At 31.7% G+C, this 16489-nt stretch overlaps 1 protein-coding gene across 1 annotated transcript in view; it reads right to left on the bottom strand.

The window, feature by feature from the left end:
- LOC110038550 (mitochondrial adenine nucleotide transporter ADNT1) overlaps positions 1-14811 on the bottom strand; it is a 39810-nt gene extending 24999 nt beyond the window's left edge. Inside the window, exons 1-2 of the mRNA XM_020743423.1 lie at positions 14312-14811; positions 12612-12660 (exon numbers count right to left, since the gene is read on the bottom strand). Of these exons, the coding sequence (XP_020599082.1) occupies positions 12612-12660; positions 14312-14478 (216 nt within the window). The 5' untranslated portion in view covers positions 14479-14811. The remainder of the gene's footprint in view (positions 1-12611; positions 12661-14311) is intronic.
- Between the last annotated feature and the right edge of the window lie 1678 nt (positions 14812-16489).

Genomic DNA, 16489 nt, shown 5'->3' with positions numbered 1-16489 from the left:
AAAATATAAGTCAGAAAAAATGAAATGAAGTTTGGTGAGTTCACTGAGGTCGGAGGGACCAAATAAAAATGAAAGTGGATTTTAAAATTAAAAATGTACTTTTTTCTATTTATTTTTCTTATAAAAAATCAATTAAAAAAATTATAAAAATTAAAATATAATTCAAAAATTTATGAAAATGATCCTGATTGTTCATCTGACTTTAAGTAACATCATAAAATTTTCACAAGAACAAAGACATGTTTAGGGTAATCAAATCAATTATCATTAGAAATTAATAATTATGAGTTTAAATAATTACAAAAAATATTTAAATCTCAGAAAAATATAATTCCAGCTCTGATGTTCATTTAGCCCATGAGTAAGAGATCGGTGAAGTTTCATGGTCATTTAATTAAAAATGCAAGAGTTGTGCAAACATTAACCCTAAGGGCATAATAATAATTTTGAGAATTTTACACTATAGCCCTAATTTTAGGTTAGATCAAGGGGAAATGGGATAAAATTTATGATGATTGACTCACTGAAGTGATTGAAACACAAAGGGTAATTAAGGTAGTGACCCATTCATAATATTTTCTAAAAAAGGGTAGAAATGTAAATATTTGAATTGTTATGTATAGGAAGAAATGAGAATTCGGATGATCTGAGAGTGAGGGGTATTAGTTAGAAGATCAATAAATCACTGATTTGAACCCTCAACCAATGGTCAAATAAAATTCAATCCTTTTAATAAAGATTGAGCACACTTTACTAACCTTTCCAAAACATACAAGTTCACCCTTAAACCTTAAGAGTTTGGTGGTGAATTATGTTTAATTTAACATCATTTGAGGAATAGTTAAAGAAGAGAATATAAATGATAATGAAACATCATAAAACACTACAAACTCAAGCCCAATTGAGAGGAGAGAGTGTAAAATTCTCTAATGGCTATAAGCATACCCTTAGGGGTGTTTACCTACATAATCCTTAATATAACATTAAAAATTGATCACTTGCCCTACTCATGAGCTGATTAAGATATCCACAAGATTACACTAAGCACAATTTAAAGTATAATAACATAACTCCTAATTTGACATGGGTCAATCAACTTAACAATATAGCAAGGCCAAATGAACTTGAAAAAAGCCAGAAGATTCTAAAGTTGTTCAAAGTCACCCTCTAAATACCTTCACAATATTTTGGATATCCTAAAGAACATTTGGGCTTATTATGATTCATTGAGAAAAATCATCCTTAAAACATAAAAACCCATCAAGTTATGATTTGAACTCCTTTAAATTAACATGTATTAATGAGAATTATCCCGCAATAACTTAACCTACAATAACATCCAATGCTCAAAGGTTTGGGCTTTAAATTTTATGTCTAAACTCTCCTTGCTAATTGGAGACATTTAAAGCGATGCAATTTATATGGACCATCGAATTGGCATATAAGTTGGACGTGTTGGTGGTATAGGCGGTGATGAGAAAGGCATCTGGTGAAAAATTTGGGATAACAGAATTGTATTGTATCTCCAGACCCGATAACCTCGTGAGGGTATAGGATTAACACTACTATTCGCTGACATTTTACAAGAGATTACCCTCGCTTTCTTAGGTTGCTGGTAATTTTGGTCCGACAATGTAATTAAGTTGTGAAGAGTCTGATTTACAAAATATACAATATAGTGACAAAACAAATACAATTCCTGTGGAACTAATATTTTGGTTGCTAAGTGAAAATCTACCTTATATGCATGACAAACTATGAATTTTGGGTGTTACCTTCTAAATGTCCACATGTTACCTGGATTGAGCTAAGAACTACGCTCCTTCGATCGTATTGTTGGTAATTTCTAGTCGATGTCGGATTTTATACACACAAATTGTCGATGGTTGGCTACGAAATCTTTCGGTATGATAAATCTGAGCACATCTCTAACTCGAAATACTTATGTCCAGTTCTGATCTTTCATATATGTGTGCCACTTAATTTTATGCAAATACACATGTTTACATGTCTCGTGTTTACATTTAAAAATATTTGATGCTTGTGGCAATTGCGATTTCATCAGAAGCGGCAGGTACGCACTAATATTTTCCCTTTTAGTGCATTTAATTGTGCATATCTTGCTTATGCATGCAATATTACTATTTTGTTACTCATTAAACCTATAAAAACCCCTAGGGTAGAAAACAGTAGGTCACATGTTTAGGAATAACCCTATAGCAAAACTCAGTGACTTGACAATAACAACAGTGACAAAAATACAAACAAGAACAAAAATAACAACAACCAATTCAATTCAAGTACACTTGATAAAATCAAAACACTACAACAAAAAACCCGGAAAATTTTTCATATGACGAGCAACAACTGACAACTCTAGATGACGATCAAGACAAAACACGGAGCTAAAGATGATCCACAACAAAACTTTCCTTAGTCTTAAATAACATAAATCCTAGGACTCTGAGGGGTTTTGTCTAGCGCGACGTAAATACTTACTCTATATTTTAAGCTTTCGCACGACCATACGTCGTGTGATATAAATTGTGCTTTAAATTATATATTAAATAAAATGAAAGATATATATATACATATAAACTAGTCAAACAAAGAGATAAGAAAAATACAGATTTAATTTAAGTACATTAAAAATGAAACTAAAAAAAATTCTTATATGAAGATATTAAACATAAATGAGTGATACATTTTGATAAATTTTTCAGTGTAAATTTGTGAAAATAAGAATGACTTGAATGATCTTAATATCATAAATAATAATATATTTTTTTTTATTTTCACTATCGCATAAGTAAAAAAGAAGTTAAGAAGACTTTAAATAAAATGATGTGAAAAAAAAAGTAGGGCCTAAAAGAATATCAATAGAAGTGTGTAAATATTTAGAAGATGTAAAGATTGTTTGTTGACTAAATTTTTTAATATTATTTATGAATATTACAAAAATGTTTGATTAGTGGAGAAAGAGTTAGTTGGTTTCTATTCTTAAAAATAAACGTTATGCACAATAGTGTGCAAATTGTAGAGGAATTAAGTAAATGTGTCATCCATTAAAGTTAAGGGAGAATCATTGAACATAGGTTCTGATGTGATACAATAGTTTCTCAAAATCAATTTGGATTTATATGGGGCAAATCTACTATGGAAAATATACATTTATTGGGAGGTTTCATGGCAAAGTATAGAGAGTAAAGAGGATCTAAATATGATTTTTCTTGAATTAGAAAAACTTATGATAAGGTTAGAGTGCTTTAACGAATTCTTAAAAATAAAGGTGGTAATATTTTAAATATTCACGTCATTAAAGATATGTATGCTAGAGTTGTTAATTGTGTTCAAACACAATGAGGATTGATCACATATTTTCATATTTTAGTTGGATTATATCAGAGATTGACTTTAAACTCATCTTTTACTTTAGTTATGAATGTTCTTACTCGACATTTATAAGAGGATGTACATTAGTGTATGTTATTCGCTAATAACATCCTTCTTGTGGAGAAAAAGGGAGAAAGTTCAAAAAAAATGTTAATTTATGGAGGTCAACTTTAAAATCTAAAGGCTTTCGTTTGAGTAGATCTAAAACTGAATACATGAAATGTAATTTTAGTAGTAGGAAATCTAATGGCTGGGTTGCAACTATTAGTGATCAAGTCATTAAAAAGAGTGATCATTTTAGATATCTCGGATCTATGGTTCAAATTGATGGTGATATAGATGAGGATTATTAGTAGAATTCAAGTTGGATGGTTAAGGTGGAGGAATGCATTGGGTTTATTGTGTGATAAAAAAGTACCTCTTAGACTTAAAGGAAAATTTTATAAGATGTCGGTGAGACCTGCATGCTTTGTGGCACAGAATGTTAGCCTGTAAAAGAGAAGCAGAAAATAAAGTGTTGTTGAGATGAGAATGCTCAAGTGGATGAGTGCCTTTAAACTTATAGACAAAATGCATCATGAATATATTCGTGAGAAGGATGGAGTAGCTCCAGTGATAAACAATATAATAGATAGTTGTCTTAGATTGTTTGGTCACATTAAACGGCAACCATCTGATGATCCTGCAAGGAGAATAGATATTTTAAATTTAACTTGAGTTAAAAAAATATAGGTAGACCTAAGAAGACTTGGGCATGTTGTATATAAAAATTATTTTGATTTATTAGAACTAAAAGAAAATATAACACTCAATAGGACACAATGGAGAAAAAAAATTCATGTAACCGGCCCCACTTATTGGGTTGAAGGCTTGTTGTTGTTATTGTTGTTGTCGTTGTTACAAATTTTCTAGTAAATAGGATAAAGTAGCCAACACCAACATTCATAAGATATGGAGTTTTAATAATTTGGTTATTCTATAGAATGTTACCAAGGATTCTAGTACTCTGATGGCACCAATCATAAACTATCTTTTAAAAAAAAATTTGAATGACCAAACTTTGTTGGTCATTCTTCTATTGAAAAAAAAAACCTACAAATACATGTGCTTCAATCGTCTGATTTTAATAAAGTAGCTAGTTTTGTGTGGATGTATTTGGCATAGGAATTGGAGTCTAAGGGTCTGTTGGGCGCCCCACTCACTCTCCAGTTTGATTCGAACCGCAACGCAATTGTTATTTGGGTGCTCCGCTTCTACTCCATTTCCAAATATGGATAGGAAAAAATGTCGTTTGCGACCGCGCAATAAGGGTTGTGACTACAGTTTCAAATCTTGTTTTCATAATCTTTGTCCTTCGAACACTTAGGACATTCGCGTGGTCGTCGATCTCCTCTCGATTCTTTCTTCTCATCCATTCGTGTCATTTGAGCTATTCTCGTTTTCTTTCATTTTCTCCTCTTGAAAACAGTGAACTAAGAAGTTTGTGAATCTTTTCTCTCACGTCAACTGTTGTATTCTAACTAGTTCCTTCCACTTTGAGTTTTTCATTTTGTTTTGCATCAATAGTTAAGGGTGGGTGGATGTGGTATTTCAAGCATGACTCTAATGATGTTTCTTCTTTCATTTTCTATGGATTCGATGAAATAAAGGTACATTTCTTGAGGTCATTAGTGATTTGGTATGCCAAATTTTATTGCATTTTCGTTGGTGTTCCTCTTTTACATTTGGAAGTTCTGTTGATAGGGTGAGATGTCATGAGTTCTATGCTTGTGGAAGTTTTGAAAGATCTCCTTTCATTTGTTGCTTATCAATTTTCAATTTTGAGCCAAAAAAAGGGAAAAGTTCAGCAAAGGATTGGGGATGTTTCTGGAGTAATGCAAGTCGTTACTGTTGGGGTATTATTGTGAGTGTTATATGTGCACATGTGAAAAACAAGCAGGTATTCAATTGTTATTTCTGTCGGTTTGTATCGTTGATGGTGGTCTCAGTTTCTTAAATTATGGTTGGAGTATTTCCAAAAAATCGTTGTTTAATTTGACATGTTTATGCAAGTGCAAAGTTCAGTAAAATTGTGGTGTAGTAGTTTGAATGTTTGATATCAAAGCGAGTATTTTGTCCATGACCGTGATGGTTTGAAAAAAAAAATGAAAATTGACTTGCTTATCTCACAAGTCTTATGTAGTAGCATCAAATATTTTATGTATATAATATGTATACACTTAATTTTGTAGTATCACTAAAATTGTTCTTGCGTGCACGTTACGTGCACACCAAACAATTCTTATATTTTTACAATGTAATAAAAATATAGGATTACCAACTTTTTAGAGTTGATTTTGTGCTACATATGATTGTTTAGTTTTGATTGCTCTTATAAGTGAGCTTTACCAGATCTTAGTCTCTTCTATTTTGGTCTTTCTCAACTATTCGTTTTATGGAAAGATTCTTTAAACATAAAACCAATTGGAGTTTATGCATATAATCAACTTTATTTTGTGATAAAGGGGCTCATCTTTAGGGTTGTTACTTAACAAAATTGAGGTACAAGCTACATATTATTTGATGCTGTATACTTTTTAGAACTGCTTGTTAGAGACTTGCACATTCTCATGACTACCTAGCGTGACAAACACTTAAAAAATTGAAGTTTAAATGATAAATATGTAATTACATAAGAACTATGTGTTATATATATAAACCTTTCTTATTTAAATGACCTGATGGAATGAAGGGTTTATTTGGACATTTTGAAAATGCTTTCATTATGCATGATCTTAAGTGCAATGATTGATTCTTTATTGCTAACTATTAGTCTGCTATGGCGTTGATCAATTATTATTGCCTACAATACTCTGTCACGCTGATCCAGAGATGTATTATACGTTCCTATTCTCATTTTGAGATGGATGGCACGCTATCCCACAACATGTAAAAAGGGATTTTTTTTTCAGGGCTATGATGCAACAAACGCACAGTATAAAATGGAGATGCTTCTTCTCTCTTGACTACCTTATGAGAATTAATTTGATGAGGCTTATTAAAATTTGCTTAATCTGCTCACCACACATATACAACTTTATTTATCACCTGAAAGTCTTGCATTTATCGAAGATGCGGCCCCAATTGTTGTGAGCGCTCCAATACTGAACTTCTAATATGAGCCCTGTTTTTCATTCATATTCAATTGTCAGTTTTGTTAATTTATAATTCTTCTAATGCCATGAAAGATTCATTTCACCTATTCATAAATAAACTAAACAAATGAATACATTTCAATTCCACCTTTTAACTACATTTCAATTCCACCTTTTAAATAAATTTCAATCTTTTATTGGTGGTATGCTTATAATTGCAAATGTTTAAGTGTTAGACATGCAAATCCTTATGAACAATGTGATATGTTTGTAAATGTTGTCAGTCACATATGTGAGCACCACTCCATTACTTTTGAATTGAATCGAACTATATGATATTCCTTTTTAAGTCAATTATAATGGAAAATTCAAGAGAGTTCAGAGCAAGTGCCACTTGGGAACACAACGTGAAAATAATTTTTTGCGACCTATGTTTGAAGGAGGCGGAATTTGGCAATTGTCCAACTACTCGCTTTAATAAGAAGGATTGGCAAAATATTATCATAAAATTCAAATAGAGAACTAATAGAGAGTATAACATAACAAAATTAAAAAATAAAAGGGATCAATTAAAGAAGAATTAGAAATTATGAAAGGAGTTAAAACAATGAATAACTAGTTTGGGTTGGGATTTTACAAAAAAAAAAATCATTGATGTGTCGAAAGAGTGGTGGCGAGAAAAGCTACGGGTAAATTGATTCTTTTGCACATTTCATTCTCATTATGCAGTAAGTATATAGGTGTACTTGCAATTAGCTAAATTGTAGGCAGTGTCAAATGCCAAAAAATTCAGATAATGGAGCAAAGATCACGATTTAGAGGAGAATATTAACCAAATGATCGGTGGTGTTGTCGCTACTAAAATTAATTTATAAACTCCAACTCAAAAGCCTAAAGAACATACACAAGGTCGTAGTAGTTATGACCTTAGAGAAGAGACTTCAGATGATCTCATCGATGAATCATTGCATGGGGTTGATGAAAGTACTAAATCTAATTATTCGAAGCGTGAGCCATCAAAGGGTTTATGGGTGCTAGATTTATAAGAAATCGGATTGCAAAGTTGGTTACTGTTTGCCCTTCAATGGCATCTACTTCAAGTGCACCTAATGCACCTCCATCCCTTTAGGAGGCTACCAATGTGCTACATTAGATCAGTGAAGTCTTCGAGGACATTCCCCTTTATGCATTCAACGAAAGTGTTTGAGGGCGTTTAATAAGAGGGAGATATTCATGGCTATGGTTCCTGGGTGGAGGATTCATTAGCTTTCTTACTATTTTGAAAACAAGGATGTATAACATATTAGGAAAAAGAAATAAAAATTTTTTGCATATTATTGTACCTGACTATTTTTTCATATTTGCTTGTACAGTCTTGATTTATTAGCCATTGTTGTGCATTTGTTCACTAATATTTAGCTTGTATTATTGTATTTAATTTATTTTATAATATGTGTCCCAGAGTAGATCAGAAGATGATTGTAACTTTTTAAATGGGTTGATGACTATGAGGACTCCACTTCAGACAGTGACCGCATGTTGAGAAAATCTTTAAAGAGAAAATTATCCTAGAAAATTGATCACTTGAACACCAAAAGTAAATTAATGATAACATAATTTTAATTTTTTGTTACTCATTGTTAAGTGATGTGTAACTTTTGATGTAAGTTGTAAGACTTTTGACTTTCTGTATTGGAAGAGTTCTCGTGTTCGTTTTGAAATCATGATGAAACAGCTAACTTATAGCTAACGCATATATACAAGGGCATTAGTCTCTTTTTGTCATAAACAATCACCACACAACAGCTGAACATCAAAACAAACATTGATTCATCAACTGCGACTGCCCCAAAACAAACCCTTAGTAAAAAAGGAGAATACAATTGCTTTATTCAATGAAAAATTGAATGAAGAAAAACATCAATACATATATTAACTTAAATTATGATAGGAAAGTATATTTTATTGCCAAGCACTTCATTATTGGAGTCATTATTATTGCCAAAAAAAATAATTATTTATTTTGACATGAAAACTTGAAATATCTAAACTCACAAACGAAGTAATTATATAGACATGTAAGATGGGTTGAGTTTCTATAGGAGTTTAGGAGTACTATTTTGTTCTTAAATATTATGCTATAGTTGAAAATGAAACTTTTGATGATTTAAGTAGGGTGGTTGTTGTTTTACACAATGCAGGTGAGTAATTTTGATAATATTAAATATTAATATACAACATATTAGTAAGATATATTAGAATTTAAATAAGAACACATATGTGCTTAATAAATATTTCATGTTTGATGATGATTATTTATTTAACAGAACACACATTTGCATTCAGTATTACCATTGAGGTTGGTTTTTTTTCTCTAACTCAATTTGTATTTTGATGATGTTGTAGAGTATTTTGGTTGAGAAAGATCATAATAATGATTGACAATAAATATTATTGTCCTGATTGGTATAGAGATGTAACAAAAATATGGGGTTTAGGGTTTAGGGTTTAGGGTTTAGGGGAAATGATACTAAGTTTATACAATTTTTCCTATTCATCTCTGGGAAGATGTTAGCATAGACCTTGTGTTATGGATACCACTAACTCTTTAGAAAGCATGATTCCGTCATTATAATAGTACATTGTCATTACAAAATAGACCATTTCATTACGTTATAAAACTTTTGATGCTTCTCAAATGGGAATGTATAATTCACAAGCTATTCCATAAAAACTCCGTGAAAAAATGAGAATTCAGCTACTAATCGCCCACAAAGGATAAGCAAGCTAATAGTCAATAGAAGTTGCATGATCTACTGAGATGTATGAGTAAATGGCAATCAGGTTGGGATTTAATATTCCATATGGTTGAGTTTACATAAATTTCATGTATCAATAAGTTTACAAGCATAATTCCATTTTAAATAGTTAATTTATTTTAACCTTGAAAACTTGCATATCTTGTTAAATTTAATCTTAAGTCTCGGCTTAGTGAATTTACATAATAAATTACACAGCATATGCATGAATTGCATGAAAATATTCACAAGAACTGACAAGTTATTATGACAATTAACCAAGTTATGCTGATTTGAACAAGGGGAATATAAAATTCAAACCAAGCGATAAGAAAATGAAGCATTTGAAACTTAAAAAATTTAATGTAAGAACATTTAATAAATTAAAAAACAAAAAATCAAGGCCAATTTAGATTACACAGCTTATGCATGAATTGCATGAAAATATTCATAAGAATTAACAAGTAATTATAATGATTACACAATTGATGCTGATTTGAACAAGTGGTATATAAAATTTAAACCAAGCGACAAGAAAATGGTGCATTTGAAACTACAAAAGTTTTCATGTAAGAAAGAGCGTTTACTAAATTAAAGCACAAAAAGGTAGGCCAATTTAATTCATTCGATTAACTGAAACAAATATTATAAATTAAAAATTCTAGAGAGCTCTAGTATTAACCTAATCTTTTGTGACTTTATTTCATGGACCAGTAATTGACCAGTACCTTCAAATTTTTTTCTCTTCTTACCGCCTCCGTATGAATTCGCATGAAACTTAGAAAAGAATTTTGTGCATATTGTTCTTGAAGTTATTCTAGATGGCAAACATATATTCACTACTAATAATGGATTCCATTAATATCTTAAGCATTGGTGTGACTGACCTATTCTTGTTCATTCTTGCATTACATGAAAGAAATATAACAATTATGGCCTTCATGAATATCAAATATTAAACTCAAAAGAGTCACTGTTTTCCAAATCAACTAAATATCATAGAGATTTGAATATCTACACAGAGTCTACGCTCTTTAAAAAAAAAATATTGATATTGTACTTTGACATAAGAAAATTTGGAAAGTGAACACAGCTTTCATTTTTAATGTTTTATTTTGAACTTTTTTATTGAGCAATTTCTATTTTCAATTGTGGGTTCTTTGCATAAGAAATTCCTAGGATGCTCCCTATGAGAACAAGTTGAACATGTCTCTACGTTTTACAGAATATCAATTGTTTAATTCATCAAAGCCATCCTAGAATTTTTCAAGTTCGCAAATTGGCAGGAAACAAGCATATTCGGAACACATAACAATCCTGTTTGATTGCAAACCATCTACAACAAGGCCAACCACGAGCAAGAACCATGCAACTTATATTTTCAACAGCACAAAATATGAAAATCACATGCAATCCTTCCTTCTATTTCAACTTCATTGTTTTAGAGTTTTGTCATGTGTTTTCAAATCTCATGCTTATACACATAAACATAAACCTATCAATCTTTTGAAACAACCACTTTAGGATTTTGATACTTCTTAATAGAACAACTTGATTCATGTAAAGGGGCTTTTGGCTTAAAAGATTTTACATTCCATTAAATATCATGTAATTGCTAAATGTTGAATTTTTCTAGTGCAAAACAAGTGTGATAGCAACTATCCAAGGGAAATCATCACCTTTTACCAGCATAAAGTCTAATTTTCTCTATTTGGTGAATTCTTACCTTGCATTTTCATCTAAACTATCTGTAATTAGTAATAATATATGCTTGACTTTAATCAAATCTATTTATAGTCGGTATTCTAAATCATGGCGCAAACTTTAATCAACTTGTGGTTCCTAAGAATTTAAATTTCTGTTAATTCCTTTGATTCAAATGATCATTTGGTTTGCATTTATCATATTTTCAAGTTAAACTTAGAATAAGACAAACACTTGTTCTAATTGACGATCTTGAAAATATGAATTTCAAATCTAACGTGTGTGATTTCACGAATTACACATGCACTTGAATTAGGAAGCCGAAACAGTAAGGCTTTCTACATTTCATAAGCACAAACCAATATAATAAAAACCTAACTGATAAGTAATTTAATAGAAATCACCCAATTCACCTTAAAAAATTGATCATTCAACTCTCTATTCAACACTATCCCAATAAAATATTTGTTGTTAATTTTTTCAAAATACAATAAGTTATAAAATCACACAAAGTCCTAAAATTTTTTTCCCATTTCATTTTTTTCTTGCAAACATACAATATTGATTCTCTTTTTTGTGTTGTCCGCCAATTCTCTTATATTTCCATTCATGGTCCCCCAATTCTACAAAGGAAAACTGATCTTAGCTTTAAACCAAGTCAACCATCACTCACTTCTCTCAAACTTGAGTTAAATTGTGACATGTCATTTGCGGGTGTAATATGCAAATTTAATATTATTAAAACTAAAACAATTAATGCAGCTGAAATTTCAACCTATCTATGATGTTGGAAAAAAAATGATGATATACAAAACATTTTGAAATAACGCTATATAATAAAAATATCTCAGTTTCAAATGAACATGCTAGTAATCATCGTCACCATCACAGCCCAATTGTTTGAGGTCAACTTATAATCCTTCTACAAACATCCCATAGTATCCAAATCATCATAATATCACTTCTACTAAATGAGCCCCTTTAAATTTGTTCTAGACCATGTAAACCCTTTAACATCTGATTTAACACCACCATCTCTTACGAGTGGATTCGTGATCTTTCAACCCTTCATTTTCATGGACATGAAACTTCCAACTAGTTTAAATGGTAAATGTCTTGCCCAGCGATGTTGTATGAAGCTCCTTTATAGTTTGAAACTTAAAATTAATTTTTTAAAAGTTTTTTTTTTTTCCGAACACTATCAATATGATTACATTATATAAGGCAAATGAGAACGTGATATCAAGCATCAATTTATTTGGAATAGGATCAGAATCATTGCAAAAGAGACCTTAGCTTTTTATGTATGTAAAGGGAAAAACAACTTCTTGTGTAATATTCAATAGAAAATTTCACTAGAGAAATCAGTACAGTGAGTTAAGGAGCATTAAAACAAATATAATCCATTGACCATATTTAGGAAAAGTACCATAAAATGATATTTCCAACATCAGAGCAAAAGAATGATTGCACGCACCAGATAGAGAATAAATAAAAACGCTCAATCAATCAACAGAAAATATCTATAATGTAGAAGTAAAAATATAATAAAATTATTTAACTAACGGAATGTGAATGGTACCTGTAGTAAAATTTTAAGCCTCTCAAGTGGAGCAACAGCAGTCCTTGATCTGCAAGGCATTCATGCACTCAAGTTTAACATTTAGTAGAAATAAAAGGCTGGATTAAGTTAAAACTACCTCGTAAAACGAATATTGAAAATGCATGAATAAGAAAATTTCCAGCTTTAGTACATGCCCGTTAAAAGTAATCCATTTAAAAATGAACCGTAACAAGGATGGTGTTTATATAAACATCTCTAATAGAGAAGCAAATTATACACGTGCCTTTCTGATTATTTCTTAACGGAGTAATATGCCTTAACAAGGGTCAAGAAAAGAAAGCAACATTCTCTAAAACATCATAGATATAAGAAAAAGTGAAAACTCCCTCATATGTCCAACACAAATCAAATAAAATATTCTCTCAGTAAGCCAACATTAACTTAGTATAATGGAAAGCCTCTAAAAATTAAAATAAAAAATTAAAAAATTAAATAGCCAACTCCAAAAAATGTAAAAAAAAAAAAATTATGTAAGTTATCACCATAAATTGCATGGCTGTCCAAGAAGGACACTAACGTTAAACATTCATATAAGCTGATGGCCATAATCTACATTCTAAAACATCAAAGTTTCCATACCACACAAATATTGAGCTCCTAACATACCTAATGAATATTCTAAACTCAAACATAGTTCCTTTTTCTTCCCTCAAATATGGAGGAAATAGTTATTTATTTATTCAGCAGAAGAGCACAAGTTTACTATTTGCAGGAAATGTGACCTCAATCCACAAGACCTCCATCCAATTATCCAAACCCATAAAATCTGGAAAATTCAGAATTAGCTCTGCGAAAGTATTATTCATATCATGCTTCATAAATTTACCTCTAACTCCATTATGATGGAATTTAAACACTTCAAACTTCAAAGAAATTCACAAGCTAGCATTGCTAAAATTTCTACTGGCAGCAAGCAGCAGACATGCCATATTTTAAGTATTATCAATTTTATTACCATAAACAAACAATAAATGCAATTCTATAACAATAAACTATATTTGCTAATTCATTAAACTAAACAAGCCTAATAGGTAGTTCAAATAACAAAAAAATAAAACGTGCAGCTAGAAAAATATTTTTATATCAAAATACAATTTTTTTGGGTGAAAATTGGTGGCACATGCAAAATAGTAGTTAAAAAAAGCCAGAGCAAACTTCATGATCTGAACGAATTAATATGGCACTATAAAGATTAAAAAATCGGCCATTTTTTCTTCTTTAACTCTGCAAATCATTTTCAAATGCCAATGGGAACGGATTAATAGTTTAACATCTCAGGCCCCCAACCCTTCACACACCTACAAAGGGCAAACATTGGGTGCGTGCAGTCTATACAAACTCTTTTCACTTTAATGGGGTTTAAAAGAATACAAAACATAGAGATAGTAGAAAATGCCAATTGGAAGAATTTAGAAACGAGAAAACCATAAACTACATTAACATGACACTTATCAACAGTCAATATGCACATTTCAACAGCAGCTGCATATTAAAACAATTTTTAAATTCGCGAACGACCATTTTTAAAAAACCAGTTGAGCAAACAGCCATAGTGCAAACAACTGGCAATTCTGATTAAGAAATCAAATCCATTCAAGCATGGAAACAAAAGAAAAGGCTCAATGAGAAAGTTATTGCACGAAATGAACAGAACTAACACTCCTCCGGCGACACCTCCAGCCACAAGCGATTTGCAGACGCTCAGGATCGCGTGGCTCGGGGCCTTAACTCCTTCCCTCGCAAGCTTCGCCTCCTCCGCCAGGTTCACGATCGTCGTCACAGCGGTCTCCCCCGTGCTCTTTCCCACAACATCCTCTGTTGCCATGTAAAGCCCTAGAAATCACCAAGCACTTTCAGAGAATACCGGAAAGCGCGGTAAAATCTCAAAAACCTTCGAGCGGAGCGGCAAGGGGGAAAGAGATCGGAGCAGCCGGCGAGTGTCCTAGAAAAGATCCAAACCCGGCGATTTATATGGAAGCAGCCTCCACTTCGCGATACGGTGATGACGGCGACCGGAGGAATAACGATTACGGCTGGGTTGAACCAAAGAGCGGGGAATCAGAGTGCAGCTTATTGGCGGCGTTTGGTTTATATGGGATGGAGGTCAGACATGTTCTATGCTCGGCTCACTTGTGTGCGAAATGGAAACCTAGATCCGACGCACGTGCGTCCTAACCGGATAATAGCACCATGGCAAACAAACTACTTGCCCGTACTGCTTTTAAATTGGACAATAATAAACAGCTCGGAAGTATTATTCTAAAGTATAATCTACTTATACGATAATGGGATCAAAGAAGAAAGCAAATAATTCATGTTTTAAAAAGTATTCCTAAATTAGATCGAGAAAATATGGTGTTGGTGGAGATCATATGATCTTATTACAAATTACGATTTGCATGCATAACACTCAAACACAGGATATTCTTTTGAATTCAATTTTATCATGTGAGATAGAAATGCAAAGAGAGATTGAGAGCGAAGAGTAAATTTATTAGTACTTTATTATAGAAATGACCCCTGGTTATAGAGTCTAGGGGAAGCTAGTATCAAGTTACATGTTTATTATTATTTTAATTTGGACGTTGAAAGTTATTATTACACATTTTCATATTTGTACTCTTGTCATTCGGTCGGTTAATAGCCTTTGGTCGGCCGAAAGGTTGCCGGTCGGCGCTTTACCTGAAATCTTGACCATAGGTATACCATCGTAATCGAACAGGTAGTTCTCCTTTGACAAGGGGCATTGATCCACCTTAAAATTACCTAATTTTTATGTACATTTTATGCTCAATTTTTTAGGATATTATGCTTTAATGAAGGTTATTTTTATAATTTTGGTTGTAGATGCAAAAAAATGAGTTTAAGAGTAAAAAATTAGCAAAATATATATCAAAAAAGAAGCAAAAATGGGCTAAATAGAAGAAAAGTGTCAACCCAGGTGAACTGACGCCTAGGCGCCAGAGGCAGAACTTGGTTGGCACCTAAGTGCACTGATTGGTTAGGTTGGGGGGCATGGGCGCCACCGTTACTTTCTAGAAGATTCATTAAATAAGGTCAAATTTTGAAGAGATATCTGAAGCAACCCTTTGGTCATTTTTTAAGTTCTATAAATATGGATTAATTCCAAAGAGCTAGGGGGTCGAATTTAAAGAGTCTCATAGTGTGTGAGTGTGCTAAGTGTGTGAGAAATTTTCTTGGTGAATCTTGTAAGTGTTGTTGGAGTAAGAGAAGTCAGAAAACTTTAAAGCAGTGTTTGGGGGAACATTTCAAATAAGTATTTGTATCTTTATTCTCAAGTTTTGTACTTTGGATTTGAGTTTTATAAATATGTTTTGTTCTGTTACCCTCATGCTTCGTGAGTAGTTTTATTTTCTTTCTCCTTGCAATATGAAGTAATTAAGCAAGTGATTTTTGATTTTGTTTAGAACTTTTTTATTCCTAAAAATTGTGATAATATTTTTATCGGTCCTTTATTTACTTTGCAAATTAACTACTTGTATTGTTAAAACCTGTTGAGGAACTTATAGAGCCGAAAGGGCTAATGATCCCGGAAAATATAGTTGTGTAAAATTTATAAAGCAGACTCCGCTTTACAACGGTGCCAAAATCTTGATGTTGTATTTTATTAATAATAACGTTAAGCACTTAATGTTGGGATTATACACAAGTATATATATCGTTATCAAGTAATATAAGACTTTCTATTTAAGTACCAAATATCGATCCCCGAGGAAGGTTTAAATTTGAGATGATAAATTAACTAGAAAATTAACATAAATAAAACAAAATTTTTATCACTAATTTTGATTATTTTAGATACTATCAAAACTAAA

This window comes from Phalaenopsis equestris, unplaced genomic scaffold (assembly GCF_001263595.1).
Source record: "Phalaenopsis equestris unplaced genomic scaffold, ASM126359v1 Scaffold233062, whole genome shotgun sequence".
In the NCBI taxonomy this organism is placed as follows: domain Eukaryota; kingdom Viridiplantae; phylum Streptophyta; class Magnoliopsida; order Asparagales; family Orchidaceae; genus Phalaenopsis; species Phalaenopsis equestris.
The sequence above is the reverse complement of the archived record's forward strand: the minus strand, read 5'-3'. Positions and strand labels throughout refer to the sequence as shown.